Here is an 18,581-nt window from a genome sequence, read left to right on the forward strand (position 1 = left end):
AAATAAGTGCCTTCCCTGTTTCCCAGTAACCCTGAATGTTTTTTAAACTTATTTTAAAATAGCTGTATTAGCATGAGTTGGTCAGATGAACGGAAGGAGTGGATACTGCTTCAGTGACTATCCCCATAAGCAAATATGCTGCACATGTTAAAGGTTAGGGAAAGTGATTTATACAGAATTCCCCCTGAAAGATAAAGTCACAGGCTGCAAAACTCTCACAGTAGTTGAGCCATTGTCTAAGCACACCAAGTGCTTTGTGTCACTCTCTCCCCTCTCCCTCTCCCCCCCCCCCCCCCCCACCTCCCCCAGGATTTTCCCTGGGCCCAAAGTTCTGCAAGCTAAGAGGAGGCTTGGAAAATGAGAAGACTTGCATAGTTTCCCCATCTCTTCCACCCAATGCAATCAGAGTCTGTATCAACTTCCCTCCAGGATCCCTTTCTGCATTGGGGTATTAAAGGGCAGAACCAACTGCAAGATGAAGAATCTCATGTTGCCCAGGAGAAGGGACATACCAAATCTGATGAAGAGGACCAGGACATCCTTGCTTACTGGTAAAGGCCTGAGATCATGGGGTGTGTGGCACAAGCATTCTGTTCTCTTCAAAGGGGAAAATCCCACCCTGATAGAAAAAATTCACAGGAAATTGCAATGGGAGCCCAAGAATGTGCTGACCTCTACACAGGTATTTCCATATAGAGACATGATTTGGACCGTTGCCTTTCTTTCCCATTGCTTGTACCATATTACCTTTCACTTGTGAATCCCTTCACTGTCCTGCCTTTAAATTCTTTTGACTCTGCATCACACTGAAATTTTGTCCTGCAACCATTGCTCCACCCTACCTACCTCTTTGCTCTAGTTTCTTCTTGCTTCTCCAGCCTCTTTCCTCACCACCTTTCTACTCCTTTCTACTGTGCCTGCAAATTCTGCTCTTTTCACCCAGCAAACTCCTTTCTCCTTTCTACTGTGCCTGCAAATTCTGCTCTTTTCACCCAGCAATCTCCTTTCTCCTTTCTACTGTGCCTGCAAATTCTGCTCTTTTCACCCAGCAATCTCCCTGCCATAGACAAATCCTTCTAGAGACAGCCTTTCAGCATGAGCTTTATTTTTTACTTTAAAACAAGCCACCACCACAACAGAAATTCCCCACCAAGTATAGCAATTTGAAGATTTGATTCTTCACCATCTTTCTGTTTGATTTGTTTGGGGGATTACATTTAGACTCTTGATATAATTTAGATTGCAGTAGGGTTCACATCTAATGATCATCATAATAATTTATATAGTACTTTTCAACAATAGGTCTTCAAATGTGTTACAAAGAGAGGTAAGTATCAGAAACAGAGTGAAAAGCATCAGAAACAGAGGGGAAACAGAGACATGAGGCAGTGAAGTGACTTGCTTGAGGTCACTTGCCACATCATTGGTAGAGCTAGGAATAGAATCCAGATGTATGATTTAGTGCTCTATGTTGTGTAAAGCACATGTCTAGGATTTTAGCAACAATAAAAGAAATATTGAAAACCAATGGATGCGTAGTTTACCATTTTCTTATTTTCAAAACTGCTAATTTTTGAGTATGTGAAAAATAAGTGTTGACATTACTGGAGAGCAATGCAGCTACACTTGTGTTACAGTAATTCATTGATGTACAAAAGACAATCTTTGAGTGTACTGGCTCTGTGCCATCCCCACCCCAATCCCTTGAGTAAGGAGCATGTTGAGGATAAGTGGTTGTAGCTGGAGTCTCGTATTTCACTTATTCCTAGTGAGTGGAATGACCATATATGACCATAGGGAGTTGTATGGAATTTACACCAGCCCTGGGACTTCTCTAAGTCATCCCTTGGCCAACCTCAGGACTGGGAAGTCACAGAACTGACAGAAAGTGCATCTCAGCTATCTGGGGGAGTCAGGATGACTGTATGGCTCTGGGCATGTGATCTATCATTGGAGAGCTTGTAATCCCCTAAATGCGCATTCTGTTTATATATATATAATGTCATTCCTGTGTTTGCTGTTAGAAATATGTAGAATAAACCTGTTTATTAATTTAGGTGTGTTAGTGAAAGCCATTAGGAACTTAATGGTGGCACACTTAAGACTGTGATCTGTGAATAGTTTTGTTTTTCCTGTGAGCCTGGATAATGGTTAGCCCTACAAAGTCATGTGACCATGCTACCTGGTGCTGGAATCCATCTTGAATTTTGTACTTTTCCATAGGGGTGAGGGAAACTGAACAAAGACTTCCCACCCAAAGGAAATTCTGTGTAAGGAATGGGAGGCAAACAAAAATTGTCTTCAGCTGGCTTCAAAGGCTGCTCCCCACTCTGAGAGGATACTAAAAGCACTGCACTTGCAAACAGAAGAACTCTAATGACAAGGGTGGAGATGAGCTGCTGGACCCAGGTCAGAAAGAACAGCTCTGGTGTGAAAAGGAGTTTACTTGAAATAAGAACTAGAGTGAGAAATTATGATTTGTGACAATTTAGTGTAGTAGGCTTAGCTGGAGTGCTTTGTTTTATTTTAGTTTAATAACTTACTTTCATCTGCCATCACTTGCAACTACTTACATCCTAATTTTTATACTTAATAAAATCATTGTTGTTTATTGTTAAAGCCAGTGTAAATAATTGTTACCTGGGGGTGAGGGAAACAACGGCTGTGCATATCTCTCTTTCAGTGCATTTATCTGGGGTTTTGATCCCATTGAGGCTGTGCACCTGGGTGCTGTTGAATCCCTGTGACTCAGCCTTCTCAGAGCTGAGCTGTTCTCAGAGTCTGTTTTGCTCTGCCGTAGGCTCTAACCCCAACTCTGTGCCTTTGCTGGGCTCAGCAGGACAAGGTGGTAGGACGTCGCAGAGGGCAGATAGGTCATTTTGATGGTATGATCAGCCCATCAGTTACAGTCTCAAGGGGAGCTCTGTGACCCAACCTGTCACAATAAGAATCAACAGCCACTTTTGAACATGTTAGCCTTAACCTCTGTATCCCAGGTCTTCCCACCTCTAAAATCTCGATGTAAGTGACTTACTTTTTTCAGAGAGGTTTCAGGAGGAGTCATTAGTTAACATGTATACAGATCTTTTGATGGCATAAAGCACTATATAAAATGTTAGCAAAAGTACTAGTTTTCCTGTAAATGTAAATCACACACAACATCTAAGACAGTGGTTCCCAACTTTTTTTATACCAGTAAACCCATTCACAAACTTTTGGTGGACTGGCAATAATTTATGAACATATTTGCATAGTAATTATTCACATAACAAATATGCAAATGTGCAAATCAAATGCTATCAGTCCACCAAAAACCCTAGCCCCCAGAGCTCCCTGGTGCCAGCCCTAATCTCTAGAGCCCCCCGCCCCTTCACTAGTCCCCAGTGCCAGCCCCTCATCCAAAATGCATCGGTGTCAGCCCCCATACCCCTTAGATCCCCCCATCCAGTGCCAGCCTCCTCTTTCCAGAGCCGTCCTGCACTCAACCCCCCCAGATTCTCCCAGTGCTAGCCCTGCCCTCATAGCCTCCCTACTACTAGCCACACCCCCAAAGCCTCCCAGTACCAGCTCCCACCCCAGATGCTCCAGTGCTGCCCAGTGTCAGCTCCCTACCTCCCAGAGCCCTCCAACTCTTAGCTCTCCCTAGTACTAGCCATGCCCCCAGATCCGCCAGTATTAGCTTTGTCCCTAGAGATCCCCAGTGCCAGCCCCCCACCTCTTAAAGCCCCCCATCCCCAGAGTCCCTCAGAACTAGCCCCTTTCCTGGAGCCCTCAGTGCCTCTCCCGCCCCCCCCCCCCTCACCTAGCCCTGTGCTGCTTCCCATTTGAACACTGCTGCCTGGGTCATGGCTATTCAAAGGCTGCCATGCTGGCTCTGTACAGCCCCTCCCACCATGCAGCAAACTGCTCTTCCATGTCTGGGAGGAGTCCTCTCCCCTGCTCGGCGCTGGTTGGCTGAGAGGCGGGGCAGGACATGCCTCTCCCAACAGCCGCAGCGAGAGTGGTGTACCCCCGTCCAGCCCACAGAGCCAGAGCTCCAGGCCGTGGACCAGTGGTTGGGAACTGTGGATCTGAAAGACAAAAAAATCTGTTCCTTGAAATTTGAGACTGGCTAAAGCAAAAACATCACTCTGATACCTCTGGTTTTTATCTTTGTTGATGGCATCACTTTAATTGCTACATTCTCCAAGAACACAGTTTTGACTGATTTATTGATCACGTTCTAAAAGAGCAAAAATTATTTTGTGAACACTGGCAAAAGAGTCTGAAAATGTAAAACCAGAGGGTTTTCCTCCAAGTCTAAGCATGCTGATTATTACATATATTCCCCTAGAATGACAGTTTATTATTGACAGTCTACCACAGCACAGCAAAAGCTCCCAAATAGCACAATCTGCTCTATCTTCTAGATACTTTGCAATGTACTGAATCTGAAAGTTGACATGACAGGTTAGCATTATGGCATGGAACTGTTATTTTATTTATGTATATTACAGTAGCTTTATTATTCCTGAGGACGGAGGTTTGGAGGAATCTTTTTATTTTTCATATTTGATGTGCCAAATTACATACTTGACATCCTAAAGTTAGCTGTGTATAGAATTTTGATAATTGCTCTTTTAAAGTATTTTATTATCAACATATCAACCAATAGCTTCAAAGCACACTTACGGTAGTATGAGTTCTTCTCTGGTAATAAAAAAGGGGTCAGAAAACAGCAATAAATTCCATACATAATGAGAATACCTAGTTTTACAGGTTCACCCTCTAGACAGAGGATGTGTCAGTGAGGGAGAGGACATGGCTGATGCATGGTAAACCCTGGCAATCCTGTGGGGGGGATCATTATAAATTGACATAAATTTGAGCAGTAATAAGGCTGGGAGCCCCAGTGAAAAGCCATATTTTTCTCCCTGTCAGGTCTGCTGATTGGAGCTCAGCTGTATCTAATGATCTGAGTATAAGCGGCCTATCAAATTTATGATCTGGGCTTTTATGACCTGTACAACCCCTTGTGTCCTCTGGGTGTCTGAAACTCATTCAACCCCAGAGTGTTTTTCACATTCTTAATTTTTTATGGTGCTGCCAACCCTTCCGGTTTCACCAGGAGTCTCCTGGAATCGAGTTAGGTCTACTGAAGCTAATCCAGAAGATTTTTAGCCTTCATTCTATACCTACAAGAATTTTACACATGCAGTTCTATAGTGATATATTTTCTGGCTCAATTAATCTTTGAAATCAACCACTCAAGGCAACAGTTAATGCATTGTTTTCATGTCATGATGACATACATGCAAACTGTTTTCTCATCCTTTTCTCAGGAATATAGGTGATGCAAATTCATTGCTGGGCAACACTGGAACTAATCTCATACAAAACTTCATTGCTTTCTTTGAAATGCGCTCACCACTGCTAAGCCTGTTTGCAAAAATATACTGCATGCATTGCTGTATATTGAATTCTGCTGAAAAACAATAGCATTATTTAGAAACTCATGATATTAAAATGATACAGATTAAAAAATAAATAAACCCACAAACCTATCTTTCCTTACATATCCACCATTCCTCAGATGTAGATTATAAGAATTAGAATGTATGATTATACGTCTCTTATCATTAGATTTGGGTTGCTAGTGAATAGAATCAAACTGTTCCAAGATCAATATGCTGCTATCTAGGATAGTTAATGAAAATCTTTGATGAATGGGGAATATGTCTGTGCAATTTCTGATTTCTATGTGAGATCATGAATCCTATCCGCCTGTCTCAGGTGAAAACTCCATTTTAAATCTGTAGCCTTCTGTCTTTTCTGTGCTCGTTTTTGCCTCTACATTAGATTAAGCATTTCAAATGTGTTAGGAAAACAAAAATAGTTTAGAGCACTTGTCTCTTAAGTACCTACTTGTTGCAAATCTAGTCACTCTAGACAAAAGAGTTGCCACTGCCCAGAATAGGGGGGACATCTTAACAATGAGGTCACCTGACAGGGTCTGTGCTCGTGAAGAAGCTAGCAAAGGAAGAGTAACCTTATATGGCACTAAAGGTTTCCAAGGGCAGAAGCTGGTCTTCTTAAGGGTACACATTTTCTCCAGTTCAGGATCAGAATGTGGTCATCCAGCATGTAGCAACCTCCTGGGGAAACAATACCTTACCTGTTTTCCTAAATTCAGATGACCCCAAGCTCAGTGGACAATCTAGGGACTTGGGTCTCAACCCAAAGAATGTCCCAGAAATGCCAGTGTCACAGGAAATGGAATACATGTCCATACCCATAAGAACTCTTCATTGTCAGCAGCCAAAGATTAGGCAGAGAGAGAACAGATACAAGGGATGCCTAAGAGCTGGTAGTCCTTTACTTAAGAGTCAGTGATCTCAGTCACTTGCTTGTATTGGAAATAAAGGGAAAAAAGTACGCATTAGTTACAGAACCTACTACTGGCCATCAGCAACTTGTCTGACTATGTATACTGAGTCAAACTAAAATGAGACACAAAGGATCCCACATTGACATAATTCACACCTATTCCCAGTCAATTAAGTAGATGCATTATACCATTCAAAGGTTTGTCTACACCAGGGGTGTCCAAACTTTTTTCAAAGAGGGCCAGATTTGATGAAGTGAACATGCGTGAGGGCCGACCATTTTGCCTGACATTCTTTGAACCATTAAAATTAAATGCAAATAAACTATTTTATGCAAAGTTTATTGCAAACGGCATACTTTTCATTTCGTCACATGGATGACAAATCTAAACAGGTGTTAAATCACTCTGCCTTTCATATCTGAAGGCCAGATGAAAAAAAAAATCCAGGAAGCTGAAATATATGTCAGGAACATTGTAAAGTACATTACATATTATTGGTAATAAAGGTTGTCTGTCAACTTTTAAGTTCAAAAAATATGAACAGGAACATAACACCAAGTATATATGTTGTGTCCAAATATATTTATAACTGATTTAGACCAACTGACATTAACTGAGATTTTACAATGTATTCCTCTCAATACATATGGATTCGTTGGGGGCCATAAAAGATAGATATTGCCAAATTACCTGTGGGGCCGTATTAAACCGGAACACAGGCCGCAATTGGCCCGCGGGCCGGACTTTGGACATGCCTGGTCTACACTATAGATCTTTTGTCAGCATAGCTATGCCAGTATAGGCATGACAGCAGACTTCAACTAGACAGTCAGCTTATACCAAGAAAAGGAGTGATTTTGGGGGGGAGGGAGGGCGAGGTTACCAGTGCATCCCTGAATGACATAAGCTATACTGGCAGAAGGATTCTTTTGCCAGTGACTTACACATTTATATCTGTCCATAAAGGCAACACAAATCAGATATCTGAAAAGGTAACCTGCAAAAATCTGTTGGAGAACACTTTAATCTTCCTGGACATTCATTAATGGATCTCCAAGTCACTGTTTTGTTTCAGACCAATTCCACAAGCCAAATATACAGAGGATTGTAGCTTAACTTCATTCACAAATTTAATTCTTATACTAATGATTTGAATTGTGATATTGGATGGCTCACACGTTATCAACCAACCAAATAATGAAGGTGCTAATGATTCTTGATATCTGTGTAGAATCTGGTATTGGTCATCTTCCTTTCCAAGTGCTAACTAATGGTTCTTATCAACCTTTTAACTTTTTAGTCTTTGAGATGCCAGTAGACTAATTGTTGTTTTTAATTTTTTTTTATGTTTTTTTTTTAATTTTTCCTGTTGTGGACTCACTTGGCTATCCCTCTGAAGCTTATCTACTCAATCTTTTTTTCTTCCTCCACTTCAATTTTTTTTCCGTCCTCCTCCTCCCTGCCTTCATTTCCTTTACTTATTCTTGGATCTGGACTTCCAACACTCCTGTCATCTGAAGAAGTGGGTTGTGTTACCCCAAAGATATTCTCACTGGAGACCACCCAGGGTTACACTAGTATGGGTTTATTTCCACTAGGTAAAACTAAAGAGGAGAAAGAAGCCACCAAAGGTTTAAGCTAAAGAAGATAGAACTCTCTCTCTCTCAGACAGACTGACAGACAAGCAAGCAAGCACACACTCCTCCATTCATTTCTGCCCTCAGGCAATCACACACTTACACAGACATATGGGTTGCAGAAGGAGCCCAGGCATGTGGATCCTGGAGGGTCTATCTGCTCATTATGGCTGGGGAAGCTGGTCAGGAGGAGAGACACTGGAGAGGAGCTTCTCAGGAGCAGGGGAAGGAAAAAGAGAGAGTCTCATATGTGCTCCTTCTCCTTATATTGTGTCTGAATGACCCCTGTGACTCATTTGCCTTGTCATCAGGGAGCATGCTCAGACTTCCCTTTATCCAGCAGGGAGCATGCCCAGACTATGATGACTCATTGAAACATTCTCTATTGTTCCCAGTCTTCTTCAAACACACTATCACACTCACACTCTATTCACTCAGGGGAGAATGCAGCTTAGAGAAAGTTACAAGCAAGGTGGCCGAGAGTTAAAAAGTTTACAAAGTTGCAGTTTACAGTAAATTTGAGAGTTACACAGATTACAAAGTTTGACAAAGATCACAATGAGTTACAGTTTAAAACTTTAGACCTTACAGTTTGGTGTAGCTTCAGAAAATCCATGTATATAAATAGAGTGAGCTCAGGCGGAGGCTTTTTTATACAACAGGTTGTGCTCACGAAAGCTCATGATACCATCTACATGTTTTTTAGTCTTTAAAGTGCTACTAGGCTGTTGTTTTTTAAGTTTTCCTTAAGCTAGTGTAATTTATGCAGAGGGGCCAGAAGGAGGGATGAAGAAAAGCAACTAACAAATGTAAGAATATGTAAACTACAGTATACCACTTCATACCTGAACTTGCATATCCTTACACCTTCTTCTAGCTCCTCATCTTGTAAATTATATGAACTTAGAGTCCTCCATAAATTCACACATCACCTAGTGTGTATGAGTAGGACTATGAGTGTCTAATTTACAACACCTTGCGCAGTGCCTCTGAAGTTGGCTCACAGTTTATGCACATGTTACTTCTTAGTCTGCTGAGAAACAGAAATTGAAAGCCCAGAACTTTCAAGATACAAGAGCTAGTAGTTAGGCTAGACACACGAAAGCCATTAATTCATTGTTATGAGAATGTAAGTGTGCGTGTGTAGCATGTTTGCCATGGGATTTAATTGTAACTGTTATTTTTAAATGAGAAATTTAGTATTTTATTGATGATTTTCATGTTAAATACAAAAATCTGATTTTTCAATTAAAAAAAAAAGATTTGTATCTGCCCAGGGGGAACAGGCCTTCTGTGAGCAGCAACACCAGCCACATGGCAGAGAGGAGTGATCTGCAACAGCCAGCTTACATGGCATGAAGGCAGGACTTCAGTAATTGGCAAGTCCAGCTGCATGGGGTGAGGCAGCACTTGGGAGAGCAGCAAAGTCATGTGTGTGTGGGGAGGGGGGAGGGCAGACAGGGCTTGAGTAAGTGGCAATGCCAGACCCACAGGGAGAAAAGGCTGGGCTCAGATGTGAGCCCTGCACCTGGGAGAAGCAGGGCTTGAGCCACCGACTCAGGTCAGCCCTGTAGGGTGAGGGGTGGAGGCAGAGAATGGGCCAGCCCCATGCATTGGGGAGGAGAAGGGCTTGGGCAAGTAGCTTGGATCAGCCCCACTCAGTGTCCCATTTTCTCTTTGGGGCAATATAATCCCCCTCGGAATGTACTGGGGTGGGGTTGCCCCAACTGGGCCATAGTTTTCCACTCCTCCACCAGTGCCTTAGTCCCTGCATTGCTTTGGCTCCATATGCATACTTTCATGGAATCCACTCCACTATAGCATGTTTCCTGGTAGTGGCAAATAATATTAACATCGAAGTAATTCATCTGTTAAATCTAAGTGCAGTTTTCCTCAGCCCACAGAAATTGTAATGTGACACAGACGAGTGGGCTCAAAACTCCTATTAATGGGGCAGGGTAAGAACGGCTGGAAAATGGCTCCCTTTAATGTTTGGTAATCCCTTTAGTCATGTTTCTAATGCTTTGCCCCATTTCACAGCAATTAATGTCATTTAAGGCATTAAATGTCAGAAAAGTGGCTATACAAGAGTGGCTACAAATGGTTGCATGAGATTGTGTCACTAACTTGCACTTGAGTTTAATTTATATTTGTACAACTTGGCTTAGCTTTGCTTAGAACTGTGAAGTGGGTGGGTAATGGACCATAAGCCTACAAAAGAACCAAACCTACCAGAGTGAGTCTGAGAGCCTGCCTTGTTGGACTTGGGCTTGGGCGGGCTCTTGCTGCAGAGCAGAAACTAGTAGGGTAGACATTCCCACTCAGGCTGGAGCCTGGACTCTGACATCTGGGGAGGAGGGTGATCTCAATACCCAGGCCTGAATGTCTGGTTTTTGGCCTGCAGTGTGAAACATCTTGCCTGAAAGGCTATGAGTCTGGCTCCAGGATGCTGAGCCTCCCTGCTGCACTTTTTTTGTTGGTTTGTTTGTTTAGGTTTTGCAGGGTGGACATACTCTAGATGAGATCTCCTCCTCCTCCTCCTCCACTTAGTGGCTTTTTCCTGAAGATATTTTCTTTGTCTTTCCTTTCGGGCCTGGGAACTTAGTGCTGACCTATTTTTCCTTGGCACTGACCTTTGCAAGCATAGAGCACCGTGTTATTCACAAGCTGATGAAGCGTGGTTGCCTCAGTAGAAGTGATTGAGTCAGACAGATGAGATTGCTTACTGTTTTCTGTGAAAAAACCCTTCCTAGTAGCACAAGCAAATGTTGCCTACAATGCACAGAAATCCTGTTATTGCTGACTTATGGTATGTCTGCTCTGCAATGTTATTGGGACTTGGCTTGAACTTCTACACTGCATTCTAACCCTATATTAAGAATTTTTGGATGTGGTCTCAAACCAAGGTTCTCTGGCATACACGCTGCAGTGAGGAGATCCGAGTCAAAGTAAGCGCATCTCAGAGGCCCACTCTAGCCCTTGGACCATGGTGCACATTGGGAAACATCACTGCTCACCCTGCATGTTACCAGGAAGCATTTTATCTTGCGAAAGGCTTGATCAATTCACTCCCTGCCAGGAGGCTCTCTGACACTGTCTTTGCAGATCAGTGATTAGACCACACTGGGTGACTGGGAAAAATAGAAGGGCAGGAAACTGGAAGCAAGGGGGCAGCACTGGAGACACTCAGATGGTGAGTCTGGGCTTGGGAGCGATGGTTACAGGGAAGCATACCCTTGCTGTAAGCCAGCATGGCAGGATATTACTATGGAGAAATACACTTTGGTGAGAGAGACAAACAGCCCAGTGTGTGTTTGTGACTGCATCAATATGAACTAGCCAGGCAGTGAGGTTCATTGGATAGCTACAAAGGCACCTTGTAATACATTTACATTCCAGTGTATACATACCCTTAGGCTACTTGTCAGTCCCACTCATACCAGAACTCCATAGTCTGATGGCATAAATGAGTCAAGAGATGCTTTTATATTTAAAGACAGAAAACATTTCTGGTTGGTGTTTACACTGCAGCTTTAAAACGATTTCTCTCTGCAACTGCTAACGTCCTAGGAAAAACTAGGTGATGATCATTTTTTGTGCTCTCAGAAGACGACACAAGGATACCTCTGGTCAATGACACAAAGGTTCTGACTGCACTGTATTTTTAGTTAGACATGAATGCAAGCCAAAAACCTATAAAAGTTCAGATTAACATCCAAATTTAGCAACTCTGACATCCCTCTAATGTTCTACGCTTTTCTTCCATTCCCTGAGGTAGTCTCCACTTTTCCTACAATTCTAACAGATTTTTCTTGATGTAAATATGGCAGATGAACATAACTTGTGAGTTCTACCCTCAAACTTTACAGCCTGGTCTACACTAGGTCTATGTCTACATTACAGGGGTTTTGCGCAAAAACAACCATTTTTGCACAAAAACCCGTGGAGCGTCCACACCTCAAGTGCGTTTTTGCATAAGAATATTTACAGTAAAATGGCAGAACAGAGGGCTTTTTGTGATGTAGGTATATCTCTTTCTGTGAGGAATAACTCCTTTTTGTGCAAAAGTTTTTGTGCAACAAGGTGTACATGCACATTCAAGAGGGGTTTATTGCACAAAAAGAGCCTATCAGAAAAAACACAGGTGCTCTGAACTTTCTTGCACAAGAGTGTCCATGCAGTGTGGACTCTCTCTTGTGCAAAAGCACATCGCCTTTGAAATGTGTTTTTGAGGTGTGGATGTGCTTTGTGCAAGAAGTTTTTGCAAAAGATCTCTTCCGCAAAAAGGTTCTTGTGCAAAAACCCTGCAGTGTAGACAAAGCCTAGGAGTTTACATTGACTTTAGCCACATGAGGTTAATTTTCTAAGTGATGTGTACATACCACCAAGCCTGAAATTTTCCATTGTTTTGTTTTTGAGTGCAGTTAAGTAGCAAAAAAAATCTACATTTGTAAATTGCACTTTTACAATAAAGAGATTGCATTATAGTACTTGTGTGAAGTGAATTGAAAACACTTCCTTTTGTTTATCATTCTACAGTGCAAATATAATAAGAACTGTACACTTTGTATTCTATGTTGTAATTGAAATAAAAATATTCAATATATATCAATTGTTATTCTATTGTTTAACAGTAGAATTATATCATAATTAATTTGTTTTAGTTAATTGTTTGCGTTAACTACAATCATCAGCCCTGCTGATTAGTTCCCTTGAAAGAGCACCATGGCAGCTTCCCTCAAGGGAGTGGTACGTAGGCTCTTGCTTGAAGACATAAGCTCTGAATGTTGGCAGTTTAACCAGTTATTGCTTTATCTGTAGCCTTCTCTTTTTGGGCAAAGTCAGTCATTAAGTCACTGAGAAATAACAAAGAAATTCTGAATCTGTGGAATCTTCCTATTGCTTCAGAATCTTAAAGTCTGGCTGTCAGCTTTAGACACAGCATGGAAGTTCTGCCTGTCTCACTTGTTCGTGATTTCTTGTTCAGAAGTTGTGTTTCCAGGCTGATTCTTTTAGGCACCAGTTCAGCGCTACATAAGTGCTTTCCTGATTAGTGACAGACTATTGAATTAGTCCTCTGACCCTTCCAGCAGCTGAGATATCAGTGATTCTCATTGAGATAGACAAGAATGTTGCTGAATGATTCATCTCTTCTCTTCTACAGATGTACCACAATACTCCACTGTACAAAGCATTCTCTCCTGTGGAGTCCTATGTATTTTCTCACCTCAGGTTTAGTGTGTAGGATGCCACAAAGGGAGATAGATAATTTGAACAATGATGCCCTTAACTAGGTGCAGAAGGTTCCAGAGGCAGATACACACAGCCAGGTGTGGCCTGTCCAAACTGTGCCCCCATGTGCCCTTCCTGCTTCCAGCTCTCCCGTGTCTAGCTGCCCAGTCTCCCCATGCTCAAGTGCTGGGAGGGCTGGGGCCATGCTGCCTGACAACTCTGGGGCCAAATAACTGGGTCTGTGCTGCCTGACAACCCTGTGCTCTGGATCCAAGAGACTGGAGCCACGCTGCCTGACTTCAGGGCCAGGAAGTCTGAGACTGTGCTGCCTGATGGTGCTCTGGGGCAGAGGTACTAACCTGTGACAGGAGTCAGCAGCCACAAAATCAGGAGTTGGGCTGGGCTCCAGTGGGCATGAAGTTCCTGCAGGAACTTCACCCCAGTGGATCAATCACACCTGCCCATAGCATGTAGATAGCATGTAGCTCTTGATTTCCCTGCCATTTGAGCCCAAACAGTTTTCACTTCCCTGTGAATGATCAAAGCTTGAACATGGATGGGACCAAAAGGATGGAACCTTAGTCTGGACCAGATGTAGGTGAGGCTGGTGAGGGTGGAGTTGTTCAGGAGATTCTCCAGTCCTTTATAATAAAGATCACTGCAACCTCCTCTTCCCTGGCCTTGCTAAATCCTATGTTGTCTTATGTATGCTCAAAAGATGATGCAAAGAGCTTTCCTGACTCACCACTTTGACCAGGTCACCCCCTTCTTTGTGTGTCTCCACAGCCTTCACTTTATTCATTAAATCAGATACAAATCACTTGTCTTCAGTGTAAGGGCTTTCTCAGTCTATCCCACATTAGCTAACCTATTATAAAAGGAGAAGTGTCCATCATGCCGTCTGTCACAGAGAACATTTGAGAACACACTGGAAGACTTGACAGTAGGATGGGGTAGATTGGTGTGGGTTGGTGTCTGCTGTTTCTTCCTCCTCTCCCCGACACCAAAGCGGGATGCGAGGCTTAAAAAGTAGCACAATGGGGCGTGCAGGAGAAAAACACAAGTGGCTGCCAGTGAGTTAGTGGGTGAGCCGTGTGATGGCAGAGCAGGGGAGGGAAGAATAGGATGCAAACTACAGGAAGAAAAAACGCTGAGTAGGTTGAAGACTGGGAGAAAGAGGGACAAAGAGAGGGGAATACAATATAATACAAGGCCAAAGAACCCAGTAAGAAGTGATCACACAGGGTATGTCTACACTACCCTCCTAGTTCGAACTAGCGGGGTAATGTAGGCATACCGCACTTGCAAATGAAGCCCGGGATTTGAATTTCCCGGGCTTCATTTGCATAAGTGGGGCGCCGCCATTTTTAAAACCCCGCTGGTTCAAACCCCGTGCAGTGCGGCTACATGGGGCACGAACTAGGTAGTTCAAACTAGGCTTCCTAGTTCGAACTACCGTTACTCCTCGTGACCCTGAGACAGGCAGGAGCACACCAGGCCAACTTGAGTGTGTGTCTACTGTCACAACGGGAGGAGTAATGCTAGTACTTATAATCTCTTATAAGGTATCAAGATGCCAGCCCCATCTTCATTCCACAAAAGAGGCCTGGCTTGTTTGCGCATTTAAAAAACGTCAAGGAAGACATTAACGTGTTCTCCTATGCAGACCTTATGCTTGGGAGGGGCTGCAAAACTGCCTCATTGACCTCCTTCAAATCTCTCCTCCAACACGTTGCTAAAGCCTAGTTAGAATACCTGAAAGCCTCGTTAGGAATGTGTGACACTGCCCAGGGTTGTGAGGCACCGCAACAGTCCTGGCTTTTAGCATGAGGGAGTCCTGTCTAGGCCTGAAACCATGAGCCTCTGGCAGCACAAGCACTGCCTTCTAGGCCCCCACAGGCCTCCCTGTGCAGCTATCAACAGGCCCACACAAGCACCCGGATACTCAGTGGCTACATCTAGCCTGGCATGATCTTCCAGAAATGCTTTTAACGGAAAAGCATCCGTGGCCAATCTAGATGCGCTTTTGCGCAAAAAAGCCCCAATTACCATTTTAGCGATCGGGGCTTTTTTTCGGAAAACAAATCTCGGCTGTCTACACTGGCCCTTTTGCGCAAAAGTTTTGCGCAAAAGGGACTTTTGCCTGAACGGGAGCAGTATAGTATTTCCACAAAAAGCACTGATTTCTTACAGTAGGAAGTCAGTGCTTTTGCGGAAATTCAAGCGGCCAGTGTAGACAGCTGGCAAGTTTTTCCGGAAAAGTGGCTCATTTTCCTGAAAAACTGGCCAGTCTAGACACAGCCAGGGAGTTCCATGGGTGGCGAGTATCCTAGGCAGGGGAAAGCACTGCCTTCCCACACTGCCTCACCTGGTCCTGCCCATGCCCATCCCTGTGCCAGACCTGCTGGCCTGCTCTCTGGAGCTCTGGGGGAGGGGCAGGATGGGGCCATCCCACCCACTGGCTCTCCAAAGCTCTGGGACTGGCGGAGTTTGGGGAGGCTACCCTGGGGCAGAGAGGAGGCAAGAGCCAGCAGCCACATTGCAAGGATGAGGGGTTGGAGGGTGGAGTCTGGGCAGGGGACAGCAAGCTACAGTGGGGGGGAGAAGGGCTCTGGTGAGTGGGGGATGGGGAGCTTGCCTCCCCAAGCCATGAGGTCTCCCACTGCCCATGGGGAGTTCCCTCCAATGTCCAGTCCCTTATTAGGGTTGCCAGGTGTCTGGTTTTGAACCAGACAGCCAGTATTTGAGCTTTCTGTTCGGGGAAACAAATTGAGAAAATATAAATGTCCGGTATTTTCTAAATAAGATGTAATGTAGATGGTGATGTAATGTCAAGTGTGTCCAGTATTTCTGTTGAAACCATCTGGCAACCCTAAAAGGAAGAGTACATACCAGTATGCAAGATTCAACTTAAAACTGGCACTTTGCGTAACACTAACATACTGCTATAAATTTATAATGAAAACAAGACTAAATTTACTATCAAAGAGTAGCTGTTCTAATAATAATGAGCAATAATGTTGAAAGCAAGTGGTTACATGTGAAACAAAATCATAATATGTTTTGTAAAGTTTAAGCTTAGCAGGTTAACCTTATGCCTAAAAACAAAAATAAAACAAACTCACCTAAAGGTCTCTTCATCATTTCCCCACCAAGCCTGGTTCAGATCTTTTGTTCCTGCAGCCAAAGCATTGTCCTTTTCATTCTTCACTGAAAGAGAGCAACAAACTGGCCAGCCAAAATTAATACATTGTATTGTAATACAGAAAACAAATTGTAGCATTTGCTTGTGATTTAAGATTATAAGGAAGCAAGAGCTTGGGGACAGATGCAATGTATGGGGGGGGGGGGTTATTCAGTTAAAGAAAAGAAACAGTGTATAGTCAAGGAAGTGATTAGCAGTGAGGTATAGGCATGTTGGACAATATTCTCAAAGGTAATTTAGCTCCTAACTTCCATTGAGCCTTATATTCCTTTGTTGTTCCAGCAGCCTAGAACAATGACTAGTATGATTCAAGTATTATGTTGAATGGCACAAGTATTTAATAGACATTTTCTCTAGCGCTTCAATTTGTCTTTTGTTTTGCCTTTGTTCCTCCTTGTCTGTGACTTGAAGAAGAAAGAAGGGCATCACAGCCAGCTATCTCTCAAATTCTTGAAACAACTTGAATCAAGCCTGAAGTCCTGAGGCAAAAGAGACCACTGACTTAAGGAGCTCAATATCTTGTTTGTGGAAACTGTGTTTATAGTTTCCACATGCTGGTCCAAATTGTACTCTCTGTAAATGGCTGGGAAAGAAATGTTAGTGTTGGAATGTTGTCAGTTGTATGCCTAGCAGATAAGACTTTTCATAGCCTGTAAACCATTATTTACTGACTGTTGACACCACATCTGTTAGAATTATAGGGCTCAATTGTACAGCCATTTCCTTACTAACCCCAGTGCATTATTGGAGGGAAAACATAAGAAAAAAATCTCACCAACAACCATTGCTCTTTTGCAGTAGGAACTAATTGTTATCCTTTCTCCCACAGGAACTTTTTACACCAGAGTGCAAGTTTAAGGAATCCGTTTTTGAAAATTATTATGTAATCTACTCATCCATGCTCTATCGACAACAAGAGTCGGGTAGGGCCTGGTTCCTGGGGCTTAATAAGGAAGGGCAGGTCATGAAAGGAAACAGAGTGAAGAAAACAAAACCAGCAGCTCATTTTCTACCCAAGCCATTGGAAGGTGAGCTTTGGACCATCACAGCAGGCAGTTATGCTGAAACTGTAAAATATCTCTTCCTTTGCAATGATAATACCATAAAAGGAAAAGGAGCAGGCTCTATCCTGTCATTTCTGAATGCACTTGGCACACACCCACTGGCCATTCCATATGACAGTTGCTAGGATTCATGTGTGTTTTGTGCTTTACCATTGTTTGTTCTAAAGGGCATATGTAAAATGTTCTTTCATAGAATTAGGAGGTCATCTTATTAGAAGAAAATCTATTGTTAAAGTTCACTGTGCTGTTTTTTAAAAATATTCTTCTGGCAGAAGCAAAAAAAAGGTATCAGTATTTCAGAGAGACAATATTCCTTTTATAAACCAGCATGTGTGGATCTGAACAATAATGTGTACTTAAAAAAAGGGGAGTTAGGAATGGAACACATGAAATGTCAGCATCCCAATTTAAGAGCATGCTAACACAAAAGTCAAAGGTCTTATGATAGACTAACTCAAACTGCACTATTGAGTCAGGTGATGTATGCTGCACACTTTGTGTTTGTCAGCCATTATGCCAGAGAGTTTAGGAAAGGGGAACAAGAAATAACATATTTTGTCATGCTAACCTTATGAACTAAAATGATGTCACATGTTCTGGCAAAATGTGTTAATTTTTGTCTTGACCATGGAATTATTTATTTGTCCTTATTTTCGAAGACTTCTTTTACTTTGGGGGGGGGGGGAGGGTTTGGTTGCTGCCCTGTCCAAATCTCATTTGCTTTGATCCAAATCATTGCTCAGTGTCTCAGTAATGCTGAAAAGTGTCTCAATAGTTAACAACTTAAAAAAAAACACCTTTCTGAGTAATGCTTTTGTCAACAGTGTCACATTTTTTAGCATTACAGTTATCTGAGAATTACAAGGTGTGTAAGGTTTTGAGGAATTTCAAACCTAAATCGTGTTAGGACTCTCTTCCCCTATGTGATGAAAATCTAATAGCCCTAGGTGGCTGCTTTAACATCAAATCTTAGATTACACTGATTTGTTTGGTTTTTCCTATGCTTCATAGTGCAGACGGCCTTTAAAACATGAATAGCATTTCAACAAGACTTACACGTGTAAACTCCTATATAT

General features: G+C 42.7%; 1 protein-coding gene across 1 annotated transcript in view; it reads left to right on the plus strand.

Moving 5' to 3' along the window:
• FGF14 (fibroblast growth factor 14) overlaps positions 1 to 18,581 on the plus strand; it is a 188,197-nt gene that overhangs the window by 165,604 nt on the left and 4,012 nt on the right. The window contains exon 4 of the mRNA XM_006114810.5: positions 17,271 to 17,469. Coding sequence (XP_006114872.2) covers positions 17,271 to 17,469 — 199 coding nt within the window. The remainder of the gene's footprint in view (positions 1 to 17,270; positions 17,470 to 18,581) is intronic.

Source organism: Pelodiscus sinensis, chromosome 1 (assembly GCF_052426305.1).
Source record: "Pelodiscus sinensis isolate ZL-2025 chromosome 1, ASM5242630v1, whole genome shotgun sequence".
Taxonomy (NCBI): Eukaryota; Metazoa; Chordata; order Testudines; family Trionychidae; genus Pelodiscus; species Pelodiscus sinensis.